At 44.3% G+C, this 26,763-nt stretch overlaps 1 protein-coding gene across 1 annotated transcript in view; it reads left to right on the top strand.

The window, feature by feature from the left end:
- SLC22A16 (solute carrier family 22 member 16) overlaps window positions 1-26,763 on the top strand; it is a 240,291-nt gene that overhangs the window by 94,372 nt on the left and 119,156 nt on the right. Inside the window, exon 3 of the mRNA XM_069234612.1 lies at window positions 825-942. Coding sequence (XP_069090713.1) covers window positions 825-942 — 118 coding nt within the window. The remainder of the gene's footprint in view (window positions 1-824; window positions 943-26,763) is intronic.

Raw genomic sequence — 26,763 nt, forward strand, 5'->3', positions numbered from 1 at the left:
GGTGCATACTCTGACAAACGAAACCCCAGTTCTAACAGTTTACCTGTGTGAATAAGGCCTTGCGTCTTTTCACTCCAAGCATAGTCTCCACTACAATGGAGGAAGATTTGAATGCAGACACTCCTTTGAGGCTCAGTAGCTCTTGGATAGGTGTGCTCCACCTGCTTTCCTATTACTTGTCGCCCTCAGTCCAATCGTGCTAGCCTGTTGATACACAACAGATTCCAACTGCATTTCTAATTTATTTTTCAATCAAATGATTTAGCATCCTGTCCCTAAGCTTTTATACCGCCATATTCAAATCTACACCTTGTAACATTTGCTTGAATATCGGCGGAGGGCGCTGGCGCCACCGTCTGTGACATCCTCAGATGTCTCCACACTTTGCTTATTGATCTGTTCCTCTTACTGGGAGAATTCCGCTCCCTTGGCTCTGAGAGCATTTTGGGGCTTTATGCAACCATTTTAAAGTCTTTGTTTTCAAATAAGGTTACTAGCAAATGCCTTCAGCCTTTCACCATTTTGGCCAATTTCTGAAAATAAATTTTTCAGAAAGAATTTCCTCAGTTTATTGGGTATAAATGAATTTATGGATAAAAAGGCAAATTTCTGTTTGGGTACCATATTTAACTAAGATAGCAATAATAATATGATTGTGGTAGCCATGCCCTTGTTAATAAAAACACAAACTCTACTTCACTGGCGTTGATCACATATTGAATCCACATTTTGTGAATATTTATTTTCCAGATTGCATGACGTATGTTTGTATTTCTATGATTCTACATGACTTTTTATAACTTTCATTATTCCATGATATTCAGAATAGGAAGACGACCTGTAATATGGTTCACAAGCACATGTCAGTTTTTGTTCGGCATTGCAGTGGCTTTCACAACTGACTACTACAGCTTCGTGATTGTACGATTTCTCCTGGCTATGGTGTGTATAATCTATTTTTTTAAATACATGTTTTATAGTGTAAAGATTTCCATCCGTTTTTGAAAGAAAATATTTGTGTGCCCATTTTGTTAAAATACTGATGTCCAGCCGTTCTACAGCATGCACAATCTCGTCTTGTAAACAGTTCCAGCCTGCATTAATCTTCATTTCCCATTAATCGGGAAAAGGAGACAGTGCATCAATGACAGCATGTTGGCAGATGTCACATGGCTTCAGGTCCCTGTAGTAGAGAAGCTATAGGATGAAAAAAACGCGGTTTCAGCCTCGGTTTTTGCCTGTGACGTTTGATATATAACCAACATATTATTGACGTCCAACCAATTTATTCCAAAACTGTAACCTATTGTTTCCTTAAAGGTAATCTGTATCCGGCATCTGCATGTGTTTGGTGGTGCAATAATTAGTCAACGTACCCTGTATGTAAAGTTCAGGCATAGTTTTTAGGTTGATCATGGCAGCGCACAAGCGCTGCTTTTCCGACATGTTAGTATCAATGTGGACTTTTAACCACACCCACCTCACGCCCATCACTTTCACACGTTCATGGGCTTGTCTTTCAAAAATCCTTTGACGGCATTGGTAAATGCTTTATGTTTGTCCCTGCTTGGGGCAGTTTGTTACCCCCTTGGCCATCGACCCTTGTTACTTGGATAATTGCGCTTTTGCTGATACGTTTGACTGCGAGTGAACTTCTTTTTCTTTTTGTCTCTCCTTCGCGCGCGCGCTTAAGGCAGCCATGGCACTTTAAATCGGCTCGCTTATGTCAACTGTTTTACTTTTCATTTTCCATTTATGTGGCGAGAAAAATCCAGTTCGGAATTTACAACGCTAATAGCCCTAACTCAAGCAATCGCGAGACCAATTGCATTGCAAATGCTTGTTTATTCTTCTATTAGTAAAGGTAGGAAAAAAGCTCTCTTTTTAAATTTGTGTTCATAAAAATTCTAGTTTTATTTGACAAAGTTTTTTATTTTTAGGCCAGACTTTATTTTGTGCAATGAAATGACCCACTCTGCACGGAGAACTTGCTCAATGTCTTTGACCAACGTGAAACACCTAAGCCAAAGTACATAAAGAGTAGGATCTCAGATCTGATCCTTGAGGTTTAAGAGATGAGTGGGAAAATCAGTTTGCCTCCATGTAAAATCAGTTATGATGAACACTTCTTGCTGCAAATTCCTCCCCTTTAGAACATTCCCCAGGCACCCACAGTATCTGGAAACCTTTTTCTAGTAGTGCTTTTATGCACTGCCAGGTGGCATGATGCAGCTCCGCACTGGGTTCGTTCTGGCACGTAAGCACCACCACCAATTGCACCAATGTAATTTCCTTGCTTTCACTGCCTTTGAACAAAGATCCGGAGCTCTGCTCCCTCTTAGACTGTATTCAACAACCTTTAAAATAACAAAGTTTAATGTACAAGGGAACAGTGTCCCCTACTAAAACAACATGTTTGAAACTGTTCTGCAACAGCAGGAAACAGATGTCAGATTCTGACCCGCATGTGGTGTTTCTCTGGTGTTTGGGCTCACAGAAAGAGTCCAAGCCATGCAATGAGTGCACAATCATGCACTTGATGGCAATCATGGACCATAAAGCAAAGCTGTAAGTTGCTGAACACAGAATGAAGTCAAAAGTCTCGGTGTAAATCCCACTTCTGCTCCAAGTAGAGGGTACAGGCTGGCTCTTGAGGTAATTCCTGCGAGAAATCATCTTCATGGTCTAAATCTTCTGGTAAGTCAAAGTTGGAAGTACAAGCTGAAACACATGTAAGCAAAGCAGGACTCAATCATATCCCTCAACAGTCTATCAAAAGAGAAATTGCAAGGTTGTCAAGGAGCTACTCGGTCTTGCTCCCAATCTCTGGTTAAGGAGCCAGTTCCAAAGCTGATCATGTTGCACCCTAGTGTCCCCAGCCATTGGCGGCACTGCAGCAGGTCTATGCCTTTAAGGAAATCCTACTGCATATATTTGGGACTTTTCTGGCTCTCTCTGACATGGCTTTGGGCCCTAGGAATTTTTTAGGGTTCCCCAATTGGTTTGCCACTGGTCAATCCATCTTCATGCTGTCGAACTCCCTTGGATCTGTCATGGGATCTGTACTGACCTTGGTTCAGAGTTTCACTCCAGCACCACAGCCTGTGCCTGACCCTCCTTCTTTCGACTTTGGTACCAAAGCCACCAGCAACGAAAGGGGAACTTGTGTCGCCTCCAATGTCCAAACCAATCTGGCTTCAACATGGCCCCGATTGAAGTAGAACTATGAATCCATAATACCGCAACTGGTTACCACTTAGTTTCAGTCTGATCATGTGCCACCACACTTTCAGAGCCTGCATTGTCTTTTTTGGCTCTGATTCCAGTCAAAGCTTCCCACCACTTAGAGATGACAATGAGGATGGGGATGCTATGCCTCCTCATTTCGCTGACATGTTTTTACATGGACTTACAAGAGGCCTGTGGGCTTGATAATTTCCCTGATACAGGGCTGATTCACGTTTTGGTCCTCCAGAGGAGGAGAGTGCCGTATTTGCTGTGGTAATTTGATACTCTAGACCTTCAGTTCCTGTCCATTGAGGTTAAAACTAATGTTTTATGGAAATTCTGCAGCCTCGGCCAGCCACTTCTGGCTCTTGCTCCCATTCAATGAATTCCTCACTGACACCTTTATGGGCACCTGGTCAAAATCATTTTCCTGCCCACTGGCGAACAAGCAGGTGATTATCCTAATGTCCTTACTAAATACCATACTCCAGAGAGCTTGATTGTTCAGGCTTCCACCAGCAAGGTGAACCTGAATTAATTCAATATGACTTCTCTCGCTAGGGAGTCAAACAGAATTGGGAGCTCCACTCAAGAAATGAATATTCTCTTCTGCCAGTCTTGCATTGAGGTTGTACAGTGCAGTTTGTTTATTGGGCTCATATACGCTGTCCCTGTGTGACATGGCCAGTGAGATTTTGCTGGCAGTCATGGAGGACCTTTAGACTTCCTTTGCTCAAACCAATCAGCATAGTCAAGATGTTGCCAAATAAGTGATGTGTACGGGCCTTGTATGGAAAGGTCAGGTGGCACCAGTGCTGTCCTCCAATTCTATGCATGGATGCTGTCCGCAGGAGTTTCTGGGTATGGACAGGCATCTATTATGGATATTTCTTTTGATGGTTCAGACTTAATTGGAGAGAACATTGATTCTGCCTTGCAACAGTTTGAGAAGATTAGGGCTACTGCACAATTTCTGCACCAGTTTGATGATTATTTTGGTTACTCCATGGCACTGGCATAAAGGCAATGCCAGTCTCCCCAGCTTCTGCTTCAATTGCCCCTTTCCTTTCGACGTCAGGGCATGGATGTGGCAAGCAATCCACAGGCCATCAAGGGAACAAGTCTTCTCAGTCCCTTTTGCCTGTGGTAACAGCCTACAAACCACTCTAGCTTGCCCTCATTGGCACACAACCACCCTGTGGGAGGCAGTGGCTATCCATCACATCCATAAGTTGGGTCCTCCAAATTGTTCAGAATGACTTTGCCCTTTCTTTCTGACATTTCACATCTTCCTCCTACAGCAGAGAGGATCTCCAATGAACACCTGTGCATTCCCATGCAGGAAATGCAAGCTTTGCTCCCTAAAGGTGCTATTGAGAGGGTTCCAGATGCGAAAATAGGTGTGGATCGCTATTTTCTTGTGCTGTAGAGGGCTGGAGGCCTCTCTTAGATCTTTGCCATTTAAATACCTTCCTACTGAAGTACATATTCAAAATGCTTGAGTTGGCCCAGATTCTGTTTACCCTAGACCCGAGCGACTGGATAGTGTCCTTGAACCTGCAAATGTGTATTTTCATATACTCGTCCTGCAGTCCCACAGCCATCACCTGTGCTTCATCGTAGGCCAGGAGAATTTTCAGTTTGCCTTGCTCCCCTTGTTCTCACTAATGCTCCTTGGGTGTTCACGAAAGTGACAGCAGTGGTTGCCACCCATCTTCTGAGGATTGGATACCAGTCTTCTTCTACCCCAATGACTCGCTGTTGAAAGCAGGCTCCCCACACTTAGTCATGGACCATCTCCAGACAATGACAAACCTCCTGACATTGGTGGAGTGCTCAATCAATGAGCAAAACCACACCTAACCTTTTTCCAGGGGCTACCTTTCACTGGGTCTGTCCTGGATACAGTACAGTGCTGGGCCTTTTCTCTATTAAAATTAACCCAGGGCGTTTAAGTTACAATCCCAAAGTTTCTGCCTGGTTCCTGGATCTTGATGAGTGCAGCTCCCAAGCTTATGGGCCTGCTAACGTCCTAAACCCTGCTTGTTGATTATTCAAGGAGAAATATACGGGCTCTGCCTTGGAATTTGAAGTGCCAGTGGGCTCAGGAACAAGGGAACCTATCAGATACCATCAAGGTTTCAAAGGAGACTGCATGCGATCTGCAGTGTTGCTGGTCAATCACATTTAGACTAGTGGCAGATCCCACTCTATTCCCGCCCCAGACCTGGTGAGAGTGCCAGATGGATCTTTGCTGGGTTGAGTAGGCCATATGTGGGAGGTGGTGATCAAAGAACTCTGGTTTGTGGTGGATCCCCTGCTCCATATCAATCTGTGGAGTTTTAGGCCATTGGTAAGGTGGTGAAGGCCTTTCTGCTGTCCATCAAGGAGAGTTCGGTGCTGATGCCCACAGACTACACCATCGCCATGTGGTACAATGAAAGGGACGGCAGAGTGGTGTCCTGGCTCATGTGCCAAGGGCTCTGCACCTCTGTAGTTGGCTGGAGCATCAGGGCATCTATCAGATCATGAACCACCTAATGGGATTTTTGAACTCCAGGTAGCTAGTAGTACCTAGTGGATCACAAACCGTATCTGCATCCTGAGGTAGCACAAGCTGTCTTCCAACAGTGGAGAGAACGCTGGCTAGATCTTTTTGTCACCGTTCAGAACATGCAGTGTCAAAACTTTCATATATTGGAGTTCCCCTTACAAATGTCTTTGCTACAAGATGCATTTTGTCCGGAATAGAACTCCAGCACTCAAGTTCTCAAGAAGACCAGAAACAGCCATACCCAAGTCATCCTAGTGGTCCCAGATTCAGCTAGGAGAGTTTGGTACCTGGAACCTCTGGGCATGAGTGTCTACCCCCTAATACCAATTCAGGAGGATCTTCTATTGCAGCAGCAGAACAGGGCTCTGCACCAAACTTGCACAGCCTACACCTCCATGCATGGAGATTGAGCAGCAGCAGTTGACTGCTTTAAATCTAACACCTGAGGTGGTGGATGTCAACCTTGCTATCAGGCGTCCATCTTCGAAGTCTATTTAAAGGATCATTGGGACAAATTTGTGGCCTTAAGTGAAGTCTGCAAGACAGACCATTTACAGGCCAAACTGTTGGATGTTGTGTTGTTTGGATTGTCTCTGGTCCAGGAAGGCGTTGCTGTGGGCACCATTGAATGTTATTTTACTGATCTTTTGGCTTTTTTTGTGGTTAATGGTACAAACGGCATGTTGTGATCTGTTTTATAAAACGTTTGACATACATATTCCTTCCCAAACCGTTTTTGATGCTACAATGGGCCCTTAATTTGGTCTTGACATATGCAAGTACTTCCAGCTGATGCATAGCTGCTTGTTGCGTCCTCTCTCTAAAGATGGTTGTCTTCCTCATTGCAATCACCTCAGCTTGTCGCATGAGTTAATTACAGGCACTCTATGTGGAATTCCCCTACACCACCTTTTTCTGGACAAAATGGTGCTGTGGACTCAGGCGGCCATCCTTCCAAAAGTCGTGACTCCTTTCCACTTTGGGTGATCCATCACTCTCCCAGGATTGTTTGCCCTGCCTCATTCCTCATTGATGGACCCTAAAAGAGCTCTAATGTGTTTTAGCATTCTCTGTGGTCCAAGAAAGTGTAGATAGTGTAGAAGAGGACTCTGTCAAGATGGTTAGTCCTTTAGATTAAGGTCTTCCATACACTGGTGAAAAAACATTCCCCGAAAGGTCTCGGAGGCCATTGCACCTCGGTAAGTCTGCTACCACTGCGTTGCCCCATGGAGTGCCTGTCCTTGACATCAGACAGTCTGTTGCATGGGCTTTGATGCACACTTTCACAAAGCACTATTGCCTTAACAACCAGGTCCAAAGGGAAGGACATTTCACCTGTTCTTTTCTGCAAGGCTTTTTGGTCTGTGTCCATCCTACAGACATTGTACCACTGGGTGGCCCTGCTTTGATTTCTATTCTAAAGTTGAGAAATATATGGTTAGAAGTATCTATCAGAATAACAAGTTACTTTCAGCAACGCTCATTCTGGTGGATACTCTTCTTTACTGCAGATTACCCACTGCCCTTCCACTTCCCCATTCTGTGGCGTCGCCTCTTTTTCCATCTAAAAAAATCCCAAACTAGAGATCTGTATACTCCTACAGATAGTTGTTTTATGCTCCACTTCTGAGGGTGTGGAAAGAGTTGAGCAAGAGACTAACATTGGCTTGCAGGGGTGGCGTATATATGCCACTCCAATCCGTCACTTCTAGCAGAGTAGAACAAAGGCAGTGCAGAGCTGCACAACGTGCAGGAGCCCTGCTGTGAAAAGTTTCTGGATCTGGTCTGGTGCCTGGGGATGGTCTGAAGGTGAACATCTTGCAGTTCAAAAGTATATCCACATGTAAGAGTATTACCAAAGGTAAGTATCTTTTCATCTAAATATATTGGACCCTGGATGTGTGGCCAATGGGCCATTATGGTAGATGCCTAATTTGGGGTCTCCATCCAGCGGCATCCTGAATCACCCTGTGTATGTTCGAAGCCCATTCATAGGTTAATGCTGGTCTGGGAGCGTGGAGAGTCCGCTGTTTTCATTTTGACTACCTGGTCTATCTCTTGTGCCCACGGTTCAGGAAGACTGTGTTGGCTGAGGAGAGCAAATGGCGGCCCCAGGCGCAGCTGTGCCTGATTGCTGCATGCCAGTGTGGATTGGGGATCTGCCAGACCTACATCGCCTCCTGCCCCTGATCCCTCCGAAGGCCCGTGCTGTGGCTGCTGCACCTTGAATCTTTGGCTTTGCTTAGTCGTACCGAGGCTGCAAGTAAGAGACCCAGGGTCTCTGTAGCCAGACCTTGGCCCTGGGGCTCTGTGGGCCGGGCCGGTTGCTGGAATGTGTTTTCCGTTACTTGTGCTTCCCGCTCTCTCTGGAGTGCATTGCCTCAGCATTTGTTGGCCGGCTGGCCTGACGTTTTCTCAGGACCATGGGTAACAAGGTTTGCAGCAGGTGGACTGCCACACTCCATTGAGGTGCATGTGGATCTCCTGATCACAGCCACTGAGATCCAACTTGTCATAATGGACAGGCCCAGTGGTAAATCCCCCGGCCCAAATGGATTTCCCTTGAAATCCTTTGAGAAATACACCTCAAATTTCTGCCATACACCTCCCTGGGACTAATTTTTTAACACACACCACTATTTTGCGTTGTGTCCGAACACACCGGATTCAGTCGGGTGTCCAACCCAGCATACACGCATTTGTCCAGGCAATGCGTGTAATGGGAACTGGCAGATATTTAATTAAATGGTTGTACAAAGGCCTTTCGCATCCATTTACACTTTCACTAGTCCTATTGCGCACAATGTGGGAAGCTGATATAGGCTGAGCTCTACATGATGAGGAACGGAATTCTTTTGTACAATAGCCCAGTGTGATACCTCGCAATACACGTTTTAAGTTAATTTACTTTAGACTTCTCCACACTGCATACTTAACACCGGCTAAATTAAACAAGATTTTTCACACAGCTTCGGCCGCATGTCTTCATTGCTGTACTGAGAAGGCATCGTTGGTACACATGATGTGCATCTGCCCAACTTTAATGTTGTTTTGGGCTGAAGTCAGAGATTCACTCAGATCTCTGACAGGCAATCCATATTGGGACACATTGGAACACTGTCTCTTGAGCCTTTACCCAAGGCCTAAATCCTCAAAAGCGATGTCACATTTTGTGGATCTGGCACTCCTATTAACCAAGAGACGGATAACAAGATGTTGGAAATCTCACACTGCTCATCTCACCTACCTGCTAGCTGATGTGAGGATTTGTGGCGCTGGGGCTCTGCGGAGGGCCAAGCGCTCCATAGACAAGAGTACTGGGGACTCTGAAAACATCCTATAGCTATGGCGTGGGACACCTTGTTAGGACAATTGAAAGCACAAACTTAGACACGGACTGATCTTGCCATACTAGGGCACACTGGAATTGAGTGGGGCTGACTCTAATGACCTTCTGCACAGAGTAAATCATTTAATACGATTTCCTAATGCAGGTACTCTCACACATATACTCACTGGACAGGAGGACAGAGTAGAGGATGGGTTATTCAGTCATTTTCCGTTGTTATTGGTTGTTATTTTTTCAGCTTTCTTTGTTGCATTGTTGTTAAAGTGGCAAACACAAAAAGATGATGGTGTGAGTGCTGAAACTTTTCAAACACTAAACCCCAGCCACAGATCTGGGTTAAAGCCATAATTTTTTACTCATCACGCCACCCCAGTTTAAACCCAGCCATATGCAAATCAGTCTTGACCCTGCTCCCCAGGGGAACAGTCCAACCCGAACTGCCAGGCTAGGTCCTCCCTGGACCGGAAACAAGCATCCTGGGACCGGTTTTGGGGTATCTCCCTTCATCATCCAAGCTAGCTTGAATCCAGTGGCACAGTGAGCAAGGTATTGTTGCTAAAGTGGTCAGTTTCCTTAGTTACCTACCATGCCAAACAATGCTCATAATTGACAGCCATGTACTCCTGTATTGATTATCTTCTATGAAGATATATATGGTCACATGCTACTATGCGTTTGTTATTCACTGTATCTGGCCTGCATGTCTTCCAACATGCAATAAGATTTGTTAAAAAACAAACAATTGCTGCCACACCTGAAGGAACCACTGACTAAAAGCAAGCTCTTGAGGGATCTGAAGGATGCCTTCATCTCAGTTATTCCAAAGCCACATAGGCGTCCTACTCAGTGCTCCTCCTATTGCCCTATCTGGTTAATAAACATTAAGGCCAAGCTTCTAGCAAAGGTGATACCTTCATTACAGTACCCAGAACAGATTTATGCCGGACAGGGGCATCAGACATTGCCTTTGCTGAGGTGGAGAGACAAGAGGCCCTCCTGTCAGTGGTCTTTGAAAAGGCATTCAACATGGTCCAATGGCCAGGTTCTGTTAAATTGGCCTTTGGCCCCCCGATATCTGAAATACGTCAAGGTGCGCTACGAAAACCCCTGGGCTTAGATTTGGGTGAACGGAGTCCTATCTGCACCCTTTGCCATTGAATGTGACACACCAGTGATGTCTATTCTTACCACCTTTATTCACCTTGGTAATTGAACCCCTGGCTGTGTGGATGTGCCTGGATGCACAGATGTCTAGTTTCCCATGACTTAGTAGATTTGAAGTTTGAGCATCATTATACACCAACAACTTTCTCATTTATGTGCAGTGGCCCACAGAGTCCACCTCATGCATTATGCAGCTATTCCAGGTTTATGGGGACACTTCAAGCCTACTGGTGAGCTGGGCAAAGTCCACTTATCCGACAGTGAACGGTGAACCACCAGAGTTCCCACAGGACACTAAACTATGTATCATCACTACTCCCATTCAATATTTAGGCATGGAAATTGTCAGTGATCAAAAAAACGTATTGGGACCTCACTATTGCCCTGTTGCTTCACCGCACCAAGTGTAAACTGGTAAGTTGAGCAGAGTTGCCCTTATTGATAATGGGGCAAGATGCCCTTCTCACTCCCTCATCTCTTTTATGCCATCCAGGATTACCCCTATGCACTGTCAACAACCCCTTCTGTGGGCTGGTGACACTCACCAAGTCTCCAATGAGAAGTGCGTGCAGCCCACCTTCGAGGGTGGTCTTGGTATTCTAGACATACAGCAATACCAATGGGCATCGCAGCTGGTCACAATCAACGACTGGCTGCTCTATGAAATATTAGACTTCTCTGTGTAGCTGGACCTACGGGAACCACACGACCTTCATCCCCTACTATAGGGCATTCCCATTCCGAAGTCTCTCCTGCTTTTCAGAAGAGCCACGTTAAAGTGCTGGACAGCAGCCTTTAAACAAATTCAATGGCTTGGGAAATTGACAAACCCCATGGCACGGGGCACTACTCAACAGCTGACCGCACCTGGAACCTCATAGGTATAGCCACACTGAGAGATGATTGGGCACCCAGCCACATAAAGCCATGTGACCAGCTAGTGAAAGCATTTGAGCTCAGCAAGATGCAATTAGATATTTACAACTCTGCCATGCCTTGGAGCCCTATAAAGACAAACTTGAGGCATTTACGGAATTTAGACCTCTAGAAACGAAGGTAAAAATGGAGCTCCATAGGTGCTCTGGTGGCCAGGATTGCCAGACCACAGGAACATGGTAAACATGTATTTTTCCCTGTTGATTTCCCCTCGTACGCAGGGGACGGGGTGGTGGGTGGGGAGGCGAGGCCTTTAACTCGCAACCAACATACAACTTGTCTGACATGCACAACTTGATTTTACTTGCAACTCGTGTTGATCTATGTTTTATACCTGGCTGATTAGTGGAACCTAATACAAATGTGTTATTAAGAAAAATATATATTGGACCATGATAGGTCCAGAATGCTTTACATACAATAAGAGAAGAACATATAATATTGATGAAAATGTTACACATTTCTTCATACATACAATTAGGAGTAATACCCATAATCCATTAAATACTGTCGAAGCAAAGTTGCAGGTGGGCACACCAGTTTCCACACTATCTGGCCTACCCACTAACCTATGGGCTGCCTCCATTGAGCAGACCTCTTCTGGAGTGTGCCCAGTCCTCCCTAAACGCTGTTTGTAGACAATAACCTTCATGTGAACCGCACTCCTCCTGCAAAATAGCTTGTCTCATGGACAACAACATTTTTGGTAGACCTTGCTCGTCCCTCTCCTGCATCAGGCATTACTGCACTCCGGTGCTGCTATTTTGGGCAAAACCACACCATGTGTTGATTATTGCATTTTGGGGTAACTCATGATGTGACTGCTAATAAGCAAACTATGGCTAATGTATTTTGTGCACTACTGTTAGGGTTACTATAATAAATGCCAAACCTGACCTGTACGATGGCCCATTGAGGTTGCCATGCTCCATGGGTGCAAGAGGTATAGACCCAAGGGCGCTCTGCATTTCACTGTATTCCATTTATGCTGAAGGCTTGGCTCTTTCCCTTAATTCAAGGGTGATGGATGTGGGAGCCTGTTTCTCTATTTCCTGTAGTGCTTCACAATAATATTATTTTTAGGAATTTACGTGTTATAAAAAAAATAACGTGGTAGCAAAGGTGAAGGCAAGTCCAGCTTTATTATAAGCTCCACGTACAGTCTCTCCAAGCTCACCACTGACGGGGCTCACTCCAACTTTCTAAATCAAGCTTCATGTGACCATTCTAACAGGGAGAAACCAAAGGAAGGAAATAAGGGGTGCGGGTGAGAGAAGAAGCAAGGGAGAAAATAATGGAAAAGAGGGAGATTATAACATTACGTTGTGTACTCCGTTTGACAGAGGTTGTCACAATCCATTGCACTAGAATGGCAAGTACTCAAAGGATGCTCATCCGTTCCCCAAGGCCATCATTTCAGGGGCTTTCTCAGAAGAGATAGACACTTGGCTGTTTTCCCAACTGCAGGCTACAAACACTGAGTTTTTCTTCTTCTATGGTGATCATAGTCCTATCACTATGACACTGGCGTAGTCTGATGCAAGCAGAATCTTAGCTCAATACTTCCTTTCTAATCATACTGATAGGGCTCGTTTGGACATGATTCAATCCCATCCCATACCTCAACACATTGTGATAAAAAGTGCAGTATCATTCTTACTAATTATTGTTGCATCACGGGAACTCATAAAGACCTTTTTTCCACCATGGTTACAATTTTTACAGTTCCAGTAATACCTGTGTTTTACTGTGGAATTGTGAAACTTAGAAATGGTGTGTGCCAGCAAATCTGTACAACCATGGCCATCCACTTGTCCCTTATACTGTTCACCTTTATCAGGCATACCCTATGATTTCTGCATTACTGTTATTTTCCAGTACAGTTGCCCGCCCATGTGTTCTTTATACCTTTTTTAAGTAATTCACATTTTTTGTTCCAAGCACACTGATTGTCTCATTGTTGAATGACTGCTCATACTTTAAAAATTGCCTTGTAAAGAAAGACTTTTTCATCAACTGCCTTTACTCAAGTCAATATTTAAAGCTTAATTAATTGAATAAATTAATACATTTTATTGAAAATAATATCTCTCTCGTTTTTATGCAGTTATGGACAGGCAACTTAGTGGATAGGAGTGTATCTTTGCCAGCATCCGTATATTTATTTTAACACCTAGACAAAACTATAACGTTGCTGATACTATAGACCTGTTAGCTTTTTGCACTCATTAGCTGTGACCATCTCCCCTTCTCGCTGCATAAAAAAGATCAAAAGTGGTTCTTTCCAGCACTGAGAGTGGTCCTGAGCTTGGCTCGTTTTATGTTACTTAGGTGCTTAGTTCCACGGGTTCACGGTCGAAGGACTACTGGGCACAGCTCCCAGCCTTTTGCACATGATAAAAGTCAACAGCCTGCAGCTGCTGCCAGCAGTCAGCCAAACTGACCCGCACAGTTTCTTCTTGGAGTTGCTGGATTCTCAGAACTTGTCACCTCCGCACTTTTTGCAGTTCTCGTTCAGACTGTAGTCTAAAGAATGAAATCTTCAGTGGCTGGAAATTTAGTAGTTTGCCTCAATGAATAACTAGACTTAAAGCGAGCGACATTTTTATTCACAGACTCTGACAGTAGGAGACAATTACTGGCTGTTTCAGTTAGAGGGTATGAAGGGACCCTTTGCTGATTTTACTGCAGTGCCTAACAACTGGCCAGCAACTAATACATGAGGTATTCATACTGTGGCTCCCTGTGGCTGCCAGAGCATGCTAAGACGTCAACAGGGGCCAGGGGAATAGTTTGGTCAATAGGATTAGGAGGCTGTGAGCTTCAGATTTCCCAAAAATCACGCGGGGACATCTTGTTAAAACACTTTATATAAGCAGCACAACATGAGATTAAGGGGCAGTGAAAAGAGGTAAGGAGTGCAGCTTGTTAGGGATACTTAAAACACATTTGTTTTCAATCTGATCAACTTTTAAGGCTTCAAAAACATTGATGAAAAAGAGTGTGCGTGTTTTTGTCAGAAACTTCACATTGCCTACTGAAAGTACCTGCACCCAACTATTTATTACAGAATACATTTTTTAGGGAGTGTAGGGAGCTATGCCTCTGGACGTCAAGGATAGGCACAAATATGACAGATTTAGCCCAGGGGCTACATGGCCCTTAACCTCTTGCATAAAGACATATTTGCACCTCAGAGAGAAGTGATTAAAAATACAGCTCAAGCTCATAACCACGCTTTCACAATGCTGGCAAAATCTATTTGTGGCCTCCAGTCAATGGTTGCAATCATATCATGAAGGCTAAACTGTTACCTGCCCTCACATATGGAACAGAAATAATGATAGATGCAGAGGCCAGCCTCCTTGATAGACTCATGGTAAGATCTTATAAGCCAACCTTTCGATTACCGTCATCTGTATCGCCTGCCCAAGTTAGGCTGGTGTTTTCTTTGATAAAGCAGACACTTGCTAGGCCTGCAGTGTTGGTTAAATGTTGCCACAAATTACGGTTAGTCGCTAAGGGTTCACTGGGCCACCTCAGTTCAGGAAGGACCTTAAGACCTGGCTCTTTGACTGAATCTTGAGGACCTTCCTCACAGCGCCTTGAGACCCTACGGGTGAGTAGCGCTCTTTAAAAATGCTAATTGAATTGAATCTAGTCTGTTCTGAAATGAATCTTCAAAGAGGGCACGGCGACTATAAAAAGTATCTTTACAAGTGCATCGGAAAGTTGGAACTTGGCGATTTATGGAATGTCAACATTCTTGGACAGGCTTTCAGAAGAGCAGTGAATGAATCACTTAAATTGCAAAGCTGACTGGATGATAAAGGCAGAGTGGTCGAGCATTCATATGGGAGGCTGGTTTTGAGAACCTATAATGCTGAAGAAGAACCCTCCCCCCTTGGATGCCACTTACCCTCTGATGATTAAACAGAAATTTGGCTTTAGGATTTGGTGAGATTCCAACTTTAGCCTGTCTGCCGAAGTGGAGAAAAGAGGAACTAAATGTTGTTTATGCCATCCAGTGGATGAGAGTTTGCGGCAAATAATTTGCATCTGCCTAGTTCGTGGTCAACAAAGAAGCTTGCTGAGAAAATAATTTAATGTACTAAGGGTTAGGTCCTGTAGATCAGCTATAATAGAGTCATTAGATCCAATAAATACAATACTTAATGTTCGATTGATACAGTTTGGGGGATATTTTTAAATCTTTGATTAAAGTAGCCCCCCAGACACAGGAGTGTATCAAGGTGAAGGGTGAGGAAGGCTCCAGACAAGAGCTTGAAATTTCTGAAACTCTTTTATTAGGTTATGGCGGGTTGCTAGGTGCAATGTGATATGGCACCCTCTCCTGCCGTTTTCAGTATTGGTCTGCCTTTCTTGCCATTAATATGATGAAATATCAGGACCAGTTAACTGTTTTGTGTTCTCTTGCCCATTATGTATGCCTTTGCTAGCCTTGTGCGAAATGAGTTCATCAGTATACTTGCGCATTCCTGTCTGTCAAGTAGACCGAGATCAGTTATGGCGGGCTGCTAGGGGTTCTGCATTTTGGTTGGTTCCGTATCCCGCCATTCCTATTATTATACCTGGTCTTTTTTTACCATTTATGTGAGGTAGTACCAGCAGCTGTTGAATGCCTTGCACGTTCTAGTATACTATGTAAGTTTCTGCTAGTCCTATATATACTTTACGAGCACATCTGCACTTTTGGCTAATTTTTGCACTTTGCACAAGCTGAGATCAATCATGTATAATAGCAGGTCATTATCAGGTCAGATGGATCATGGCGTATTAGACCTCATCTGTTGACCTATGAAATGCATATGGCTGCACCTTATGTATCAATTTTGCACTAAATCATTATGCTGGATTGGGAAAGCCTGCACTGGGGTATATTGGTTAGCATATGTTAACCCATCTTCTCTGTGTTGTTTTTAATCATTATTTATATATGGCGGAAGAGCTTAGGATGGAGGTTGCAGAAGGTCCTTGATAGAGGCTCTGGGGATGGGGGGTGCTACCCATCAGACTTCAAAGATGAGCACTTTGTCGGAGATCAATTTGCCATGTGTTGTGCATAGCAAACAATACTGCCCTTAAGTGACAATAGATTGAGGGGAGTGTACTAAAGTTAGCTATGACCAATCGTGCAAATTGTAATTTTATTCTTAAGGATTGCTCATGACAAGATTCAAAACAAAGCTGCTGAACCATTCGAGTAATGTGATGAGCTTGTGGGTCTAGAGGGAGTTAGACATATTTCATGCCTCGATATCCCAAACAGGTCTTTGGCAATTCTTGAGCACCTAGAGTATAATACCCCAGTCTATTTCCTCGGTGCGGTTTGTCAGTGATGGCTGAAAGTGTTATGATACCACACCTAATTTCAAATGTGTACATTCTTACTAATGAGTTCGAGGTGCCCAAATGACCTAATTACTCAGTGGTATGGCCCCCATAGGGTATCTAAAAAACACTATGCATTATGAGAAATTCTGTTATCCTTGCAGGGATCTTGGATAGAGGTAGGATGACTCAGCAGAATTCCTGTTGTATACAGAAATATGCTATTTCACCCTCTTTTGCCATATCTGAGAAGAGGTAGATATCTTTCACAAAGTTCTGCAATTTAATTTTCTAGCAATGTCTATCAGAAAGGTGTTTCAGTATGGCCATCCATCATGATCACATAAAGGGCCAGTTCCAACGACCAGTTGGGCTAAGAAAATATCAGACTCTCACTATGTCATTCCCAAAGACCACAGTGAGCGCTGGCCTCAATATCTTGTTCTTGGTCTTTTCTGTCTTGTTGCTGGTTCATGAGGGTTCCCTCATATCAGCAATACTCACACACTCAGTAGATTCCTTGTGGCAGCTCCAGCGCATGTCAATGCAGGCAGCAAGTGCCCCTCACATCCAAAGGTCACAACCTGTATCTCTGGGTCTCACACCTCCACAAAAAACGTGGAAGCTATTGATCCAATGCCTGGCAGGTCCCGCGGTTGCCTCTTTGGAATTCTCAGCAGGGCCACACAGAGGAACAACAAGGGTGTGCATTAAAAGAGCCTACTTAGTAGAGGTCCAAGGGCTTGATGTTTGCAGGTCACCATGCTGGCCATGCCCCAGCCTGTTCGTGGGTATGTACAGGCCTACTCAGAGATGGTCTACCAAGAATTCAGATTTTTGCATCACCACAATGGAGGTGGAGAGCAACAAAAACAATCATGACTGTTGCTGACTGTGAATGTGATCTTCCCAAGCACCAGGTTGGATGAATGTATTTTTTATATATTTTTATGTAGCCCACTAGACCCACAAAGATGTTAGAGTGTTTCATGTGTAACACATTAAGAAGTGAGTGTCAGAGGAGAACATCAGTGACGTAACAGGATTTGTGGAAGAAAGGGAGGGGAAGAGCTAGACGATTGCTGCAAGAGAGAGAGAGATAGGGGAGAAAGCCTCTATGGGTTCAATAGATGGAATATCTAGAAAGTCTATGCATATGAATAGAAATGCAGGGAGTTGTGGCAATAATTATTCCAAATCTCCCTGCTTTGGAACTGTCTAATAGTGATGGCACTATGGTGGGGGTGGGGGGGGGGGGGGTCACAGATGCATTGACGAATATCCCTGGATGGAAGGGATCCATGTAGTTTCTGCAAATCTTGTTATCCTGAGGTTGCTAGTCATTTTCATTATCTGTCTCCTGGGACTTACAGATACTTTCAGTTGGGTATGGAGAGATGTCTGCCGGATTTTACCAATTCCTTTTTTCATTCATTCAGACAAAAACGCAGACAGACTCTCAGTCTCAGTTTTTAAAGTTGTCAAAATATTTGTAATTTTACAATATATTGTATTTTCCTTCTCTTAGTACCCCTACCAATCCGCATTCCTCTCTCTTTCCAGTGCCCCTTAGCCCCCCCATGCACCCTGTTTGTCATATAATGTATTTTTACATTATATGCTGCTCTGATTTTCAGAAAATCTGAAGCTCACACCCCTCCAATCTTACTGACCAAGCTACGCCCCTATTAGTTTTTGTGGTGTAACATACAGCGTTGAGGAGCTTCTTTGAGTTTGCTTATTTATAAGCCTTGTTTGTAGTTTTTGGTGGAGGGCTTGTGATCTTAGGGTTTGGCCGTGGGCTTGAGAGGAGGAACATTGTGTAGTAAGCTGTTGTCAACCACTGTCATAATTACTACCGCCTTATGTGAGGCAGTACGAGCTAGAAGAGAGAAGGCACCCTGTATGATCATTTTAGTGCTCGAACACAAACAGCTTTCTCTGCTTGTATTTTTCAAACCACACACATGGTACCTGTTCCTTGTTTATACAAAGAGGTCCAGCCTCACAGTTGATAAGTGCTCGCCCCAACCCTGCTATAGATTGTCCATCACTTTATTTTTCAAAAGGCAATACACCTCTTCATAAGAAATACTCTCGCTCCAGGTGTTAAAAAAAGAAGTTTGGGCTTCTATAATGAGGGCTGAAGGTCCTTTTCCATTATTACCTTGAATGGAGAAACAGACATATAAGTGGGGCAGGTTGGTTCTGGAACATTATTAAGAGAACTAGTTCTTGATTTGCCTTCCAGGCATTTACTACCCTATTTAATAAACATGTGAATCTCTAAAAGATCTAATGCTGGAGGAAATTAGGTAACAAGTCTATTTGTGGTTCTCCTTCATAGTAATCACATGCAACCCATCCATCTTCTAACATACTACGTCCTGGGAGTCTGGCTAAAATAGTGTCCTGGACTGGAGCCATATTCACTGCAAGGGCAAGGAAGTGTACTAGTGGACAAACTGTCGTGGGTTTAAAACATCAGTGCCAATTGTTATGTGTGTGACAGACACCGTCAAGGCTGTAATTCCTACTCTTTAGTCTCTCCACCCTTTCCTTGTGATTTTTCTGTTTCCGGTTTAGACAAGGTAAACCATATGAAATGTATAACTGGAAAAATCAGGATTAAAGAGACAACCCAATCTGCTTTTGTTTTCCCATATTCTATTATTTAGAAAAATGTAGTTCCAAACATCTTAAAATTCATGTTTGGTCCCCAACCAGTACCCTTGTCCATTTTTAAGGGATATTAAAGGTAACTCATAACCTCAATTTAAATCGTGTACTTATTTTTCGTTCTGGGCTTATTCTGGAATCTTAAATATGTAACCTGTTTCTCCTACATACGTTTTACTGAGACGAGTCTAAACCACAGGGCCAGAGCTGGAACTTACCGATCGAAAGAGTTTTACATATACCTGTAATTCGCAGTTTTTTTCACATTCTTCCTGTCTGCTGTCCGGCCAGGATGAGATTCTGTAAATTCAGCCAGTTTTTCAGAAGGAAAAAAGACAGACTCTTCCACTTCAGGCCACGAGTCAAGGAGCTTGCCACCTTTTTCATAATGTCACGAGAAAGACCATGTTTAGGTTATTTAATAAATGTTACCAAGGGGCATGTCCAAGATGGTGGAAGAATAGAACATGTATTGCATTCCCTCCACCCCAGCTGACCTGCATCGTCTTCCAGACACTAGACTAGAGACAGAGGATTATTGATCACCAGACTTGGGAAAGCTTCGTTGTTTGCCCAGGAGATTTGCATTTTAGCAAGGCTGATTGGCCTTGCAGAGATTTTTGGATAGTTTGGCACCAATGTGAGAGAGCCAAGATTGTGGTCTTGAGCAGACAACAATGAGCATGAAACTCTGGTCCCCACACACGCATCCGGTGGAGCTATCAATTCTGTGAAAGGGGCAGGCAGGGAAAACCTTGAGGGAGGACCTGCGATTTTGTGTGGATCCTGGTGATGTGAAAGGCCCTGACCTGTGTGGTGGAGAAGCTGGAGAGGGGCAGAGGATTTGCTGCCTGGACACATGCCCCTGCTGCCAGCCCCAGAAGATACAAGTAGTGCTGATGATGAGGAGGCTTCTGAGATATTGGGGATTTCAGAAGCAAAGCCAGAACCGAGTTCCTACATTCTTCAGCTGTGGGGCCAGGAGAAGTGGAGGCTCCCTGGAATCAGCGGTGAGCTAGGCCAAGACTGAAGTCCCTGGGAAACCAGCAGTTGCTGCAGGAGTGGTCTAACAAGGTCTCCTCGTGTGCAAGTAAAGCACAGGATCAAAAAGTGGCCTGGGTGGACTGTCAAAGACATGAACAGCAGAGAGTGAGCAGGAAAAATAAATCTGTAAGGCTGGCACCGATCCCCCCACTGGGCACAAGTCTATATTCTCATGACCCAACATTAGACTGTAGAACACTGTGCTCTTGGGAGGCCAAAGGGTACTGGTGCAAGAACGGCACAGAGACAGCAAGGAGTCACTCACCTACAGAAGGGAAAGAATGTACTTCAACTTTTGACTAAATCTGTGTAGCTGCTCACAAAGAACCCAGAGCTTAAGAGGGATAATAGGCATGAGAAGCAGAAATTCCTAATATTAGAATTAATTACTCTTCAAGAGCAAAATGGAGTACTGTAGGAGAAAATGGGAGATCAGGAAAACCATTCCAGATATAATAACATCCGAATCCTTAGGGTTCTGTGAGCACACAGGGAAAAAACCTTGATACATATGTGTGGAAGATCCGTAGAGTAGTAATAGTAGCTGATGATTTCTAGCATATAGAGTTAGAGAGAATGCACAGAAACAGTGGGGATCCTATGCTGACAGGTGCCCTGCTAGACATTCTGAATAAGGTGCACTGGTTCAAGGTCATAGAGGCAATCAAAAGAGTAGCCAAAGAGGAAGGTGATTTTAAGTTTGAGGGACACAAGATTCAGCTATACCAGGTCTGTCAATGGGGGTATTGCCAAAAGGAGGGCCATTTTGCCAGGTAATGCATTTTCTCAGAAGACACAAGATTCAATACAAGTGGGATCTCTTTTCAGATGACAAAATCAGCTGTATCAACTACATTCACTGACGACAGAAGCAAAAAAGATCTTGCAACTTGAGGAAGAACATCAAGAAGAGATTAGCAAATGGCCACTGAGGAAATCATTGAGACTCCATAGTAATAGATGAATACCAATACTGAACAAGAGCCAGAGAACAAGGCTAAATGATGATGACATAAACCAAGAGAGTCAGGTAGTTATTACCTGGCTATGGGGACTAGATGTGGAAGACTGGGCAGTGACGATAACAGATACACTCTTGCCTTGGTGGAACATGTAGGATGGGGGTGATTGATCCTCGTATGGACTGCAGACTGATAAAACATGTAGGGGGGCTGAACAGGCTACAGTTGTGCCTAATGTAAAGCATTAGTTCCAGACATGACACACTCTAGGGTCGGTGATATGGAATAGGGGCAGCAAAGTCTCATATGGTTGCTTGTTACTTTGGTTTTTCTCACATTTTTAAACTGAGGTTGGGGTTGGACTAAGGGTTAATCATTGATGTAGACAGGGGGGCACCACTCTGACCCAAGTGGAATATGAGTTTGGTTATTGGTCTGAGAATAGCCAATTCAGGGATGGTTGAAACACCTGTACATAATTATCAAAGACGTAGAGCTGAGTTCAAAACTCTCCATCAGAAGGCTGGCAGTGCACTTCTTGCTTCATTCAGAGTCACACCTCCTGAAAAGGACTGATTCCTGTTGATATCGAAGTAGTTGTTCTCCTAGGGTATGATTAAGAAAGGGGGAGTCCATTTGCATCTCTGTTACATCCAGAGATGGCGAATGCAAGTTTAAGGCAGGCTCTAAAGGTGGATCCCAGTCCTTCATTTATGAATTACCAATATCTATCTGAAAAATGCAATCACAGAGATAAACAGGCCTCAGGGTAGATGAGGTTGTTATTGGAGGTGACCCTACAGCAGTGTTCCATGGCATGAGGCATCAATCTGCTCAGAGGATAAGACAGTCAGGCTCCCTATGAGTAAATGGAAACAGAACGTTTGGCTGGAGGACATATGATGTACTCAGCACCCTAAGCCCATCGCCTGAACCTTTCACTCTCTAGAGTAGGTATGCCAGATTGGAGCTCTTTCTGATATTGACCTCTGTGGTACTTTAAGATATGTTGCCCACATTCTTGTGTTAGACATTTAGGGCCTCATTTCAACCTGGGCGGTCTTTTACCAAGAATGCCGAGGTACCGCCGTGCTGAAGACCGCCAATTGCAGGTGGTTTTCCGCACAGCGTGTCACTCCGCCCTTTTCCGGAAGGAGAGCTGCCAGCAGCCATACTGGCGGTCGGCGGTGAAGTGGAGGCTGCTCCACCTCCACCGCCACGTCATCAGAACCCCGCCCACCGAATCACAACCCATGATTCGGTGTGGCGGTGTTCTGGTGATGGGGAGCTGGTGGCGGAGCAGCCCCCATGGATCCCATTCCCTCCCGGAGGATCACTGGACCAGGTAAGGTGATCGTCCATTAGGGGAGGAGAGGGTGGGGGGGTGTTGTGTGTTGTGTGCGTGCATGGGGGTGTGCATGTGAGTGTGTAGAGAGGGTGTGTGAGTGCGTGTATGCATGCGGGGGTGTTGTGTGTATGGAAAATGTGTGTGTATGTCTGTGTGTATGTCCCTGTGTTTGTGTGCGTGTATGTCTGTGTGTATGTGTGCATGTATGTGTAGTTGTGTGAGTGTGCGTGTGGGGGGGTGTGTGTGTCAATGTTAAGGGGTGGGTGTGGGGAGGGAGGTCCTACCACCTTTGGGGAGACGTAGGGGGGTCGTGGGTTTTGGGGGAGGACTCTGGGGAGGGGAGAGGGAGACTCCTATCAGTGCCAGGGAACATATTCCCTGGCACTGATAGTGCCTACCGCCATGGATTTCATGGTGGTACAGAACCCCACGAAATCCATGGCGGTATGCGGGGTTGTGATACCGCCTGCGGTGTAGTGACAGCCGCCAGGCTGAAGACCAAAGTCTCCAGCCCAGCGGGCTTTACCACCCTGGCGGTCGGAGTGGAGAAGTGGCGGTTTTGCATGGCGGTCACCGCCATGCTTGTAATTCCAATTTTTTTACCGCCGCCCTTTTTGTGGTGTTTTCGCCACCGACCGCCAGGGTTGAAATGAGGGCCTTAGTGTTGTTCATCCAGGCTCTCAAATTTTCTCATGCTGATTGTCAAAAGAGAAAAGAAAGAAGAGCTGGAAGTTGATTGAATAGAATGGGAGCACTTCACAGAAACACAGGTTCTATTAAAGTGGGGTGAAAACGTTCAACAGGGAGAATATGCTTTGCTCAGGACCCAGCGAAAATACTATGTCAGGAGAAACAATACAGGGAACCTGCTGGCCTGAAAGGTACTGGGAAGTCTAGGACCTGAGAGGGGCTTTGAGGGAAGATGATATAGGTAGAGCATATTCCTTCATGAATTTCTATGGAAACCTCTGCAGGGCATAGACATTCACTCTGAACCATCTTGGCACATACTTGAGGGATGCGATTTGCCCCATCTCAAATACCAACAAGCCAAGCTGTTTGACCAAGCATCAAATCTGAGGAAGTCAAATCTGGCATAGCCAAGCTCAAACTGGGCAAGCAGCTTGTCCCTTATATGTTCACACCCTTGTTCTATGAACTGTTTTGCCGCAGTCTTGCCCAACAAAAGACACAATTATATAACATCTTCCTTGAGGCAGGCTCCCATCGTTGCTGGGAGCTCTAATCTGGGTTGTCCTTAAGCAGGTCAAGTTCCCAACGATGTATGGCTAATACAGACCAATATCACTCCTGAATGTGGATGATAATGTATTCACGAGTGTCTGTATTTATTCTTGGGAAGCCCCTGCTAAAATTGGTGAAGCTTCATCTGTAGGACATTGTTCCTAGGAGAAACTGTAGCGACTACATGAAAATGATACTGAAATAATTGATAACATCAAGAGAGCAAAGAGAACACACAAAAATGCTCTGCTGTTATCATTGGATGTGGGAAAAGTGTTTGGAGATATTTGGGAATTGGTCTTCTGAAGCTATAAAAGCCTGAGTATCCTGGGCAGAATCAACTCTCTCAACTGGGTTGCTGTCTCTTCTTTTTACTCTTTACCTTGGCTTTGGAAGCATTAGTGACGTAGGTGTGTAGGAACAACAACATACAGGGTGTCAGAATGGATAACAAAATGTACACTCATATGTTGCATTCCAGTGAAGTCCTAGTGTTCACTGGTGTTCATCACCAGCCAAAGATCTCCATTCCTGTGTGACATACAGAGAGATCTTGAGGTTTAAGGACAATATAACTACTTCCCTGATTTTTTTGATCTGTAACCCATGATCCAGTGACATTGCTAAAGGCATGATTCTCTTCAGAGGGCTATGGGTTCCATCTGGCAACACAGCCTCAAAAACTGATCAGATCAGATAATGCAAGTGAAAGGTTTCCAACTCTTGCATTCGGTGAAGCATGACTTGCAGTCCTGGCACTCAGGGGGGCACCCTTGGTGCAGCAAAAGGGCAGTTTTAAAAATGAAAGTCCTAACTCGGATCCTTTTTGCCTTTCAGACTACCCGGCTGTCTCTCCCCAAGATATTTTTGAAGGAAACTCTAAGGGGCAATAAGCAAATTTGCATGGGCAAGGCAGGTTCTGAGGTTGGCTAAATGTACTATGCACAGATCATTTGAAGCTGGGGACTAGAACTTTCAGTCCTTATGTGCGATTACCAAGCAACCCAATTTAGGATTATTGTGGAGTGGGAATTGGAAGAATACAGAAATTACCGGTGCTTCATGGACCACATAGTAGGCGACACAAATGTTTGTAAAACACACTGGCTTGAGAAATAGCATAGGGTCAGGGGTTTCCCTCATTGTGACAAGGGCAACACTAGTTTTATGAAACCAAGTAGCAATACAGACGGGACTAACAGCATTTACCTCACCGGTCACATCAACATCAAACAACCCTTACTTCACCCCGGTGATGGAAAAAGAGGTGTTTTACACCTGAAGAGACAGGGGTGCCAAAGAGAGGGAGACCTGCTCGATGATTTTGTGAGTGAGATCATTCAGCTGTTTTATAGAGGTATTTGAACTCCCAGAGCGGAACACTGCCGTTATCACCATGTATGACACGGGTCTTACATGCCTCTATACGATTATGAGCTACCCTAGTGCTGACTCCTTTGAAAAATGTCTTATTATCAATGAGAGAGATAAGAAGCTTGTTTCTGATATGTTTAAATTCCTAATTCAGATGACGGGGGAGGGCACCAGGGCAAAGAAGGTGAAAGTTACCCCTTGGCCGACAGTAGCAAATAACGCATTATAATAGATGAACTATGGAACACACAAAACATCTGTGACGGTGAAGGAGGCAATAATAAAAACAACAACATACTAGTTACACACTCCAGCTAAGCTACACTCATGTGGGCTCCATAGAACAGCCACCTTTTGGCGAGGGAGTGAATGTGTAGGCACTTTAAAACACTTACGCTGACACTGTCCAAACTTATACACCTATTGGTCCGGGCTCCATGACGTGAGATTGATGCTTTTTTTGAGACTGCCTTCCCCAGGTTACCAGCCTACATGCCTCTGGGTTTATCTAACAAATAGACTTTCCCCTCATTCTCCAGAAAATATAAATTGATAACTCTGGTGCTGTGTGCTGCGAGACATTTGTGGGGTAAAAAACTACAGTCAGACCTTAGGTAATGGATATACAATACAGACTGCTTGGAGTGGAGACATTTTCTTTAGAGCCAGAACAGGAAGGAGACAAAATTAGGATTTTGATGGTACCATTGCCGACTTAATTGTGGTCCTTCTTGACGTATTTGTCTTCAGAATACAGGAAGCAGATGTGCCCTCAGTTTCTCAGTGCTACACATTCTCACCCAGCCAACACACCTGTGTTTAGGTGTGGCTTAGACACAATGCCCATTTTGTAGTCGCCTTTCTGGGAACGGGGCTACGAGACTGGAATTGGGCATCACTGGGATTTTGAACAATGGCTGGGACTTGGGGGAAGGGTCTGGGGAGAGGGGATTGTGGGATGTTTTTGGTTGATACCCAGTTGGTAGAGATCACTGAATCCTCAGCAGTTTCAGGTTGTAGGAGTGTACATGGAGTATTCTGTAAATAAAAAGATTTGGTCTATAAACAAATACTGCTGTGTGATCTTGTTCATCTGTGGCACTGTTCGGGCCAGAATGTCCTGCACCTCCTACAGCTCCCAAGAATTAGGTCACACAGCAGTCTCACAGTATTTTAATGTGACAATGCAGACACCCGACTGGCCACCGACACAGTACAGCTTGAATAAGCACATTCGGATCCAGGCACACCAAGATGAAACGGTAACCCACATACAAACAAACCAGTTACACTATCCATAGATCAAACTAAAGTAAAAAAACAGAAAACTCCTTTAGCAATTGCTTGGCTTATATATATATTTTTTTAAATGCTCTAAAAGGAAGAAACTATAAGAAAATATTCATACAGATATATGTGAAATTAACTTCATTTTCTCTGTGCATTTTACCAATATATTCTCAGTTAGATAATGGAGAATATGTAGAGTACATGTAATTTTTTGTAATCGATGTCAATAATGCAGAAT

Source organism: Pleurodeles waltl, chromosome 5 (assembly GCF_031143425.1).
Source record: "Pleurodeles waltl isolate 20211129_DDA chromosome 5, aPleWal1.hap1.20221129, whole genome shotgun sequence".
Lineage (NCBI taxonomy): Eukaryota > Metazoa > Chordata > Amphibia > Caudata > Salamandridae > Pleurodeles > Pleurodeles waltl.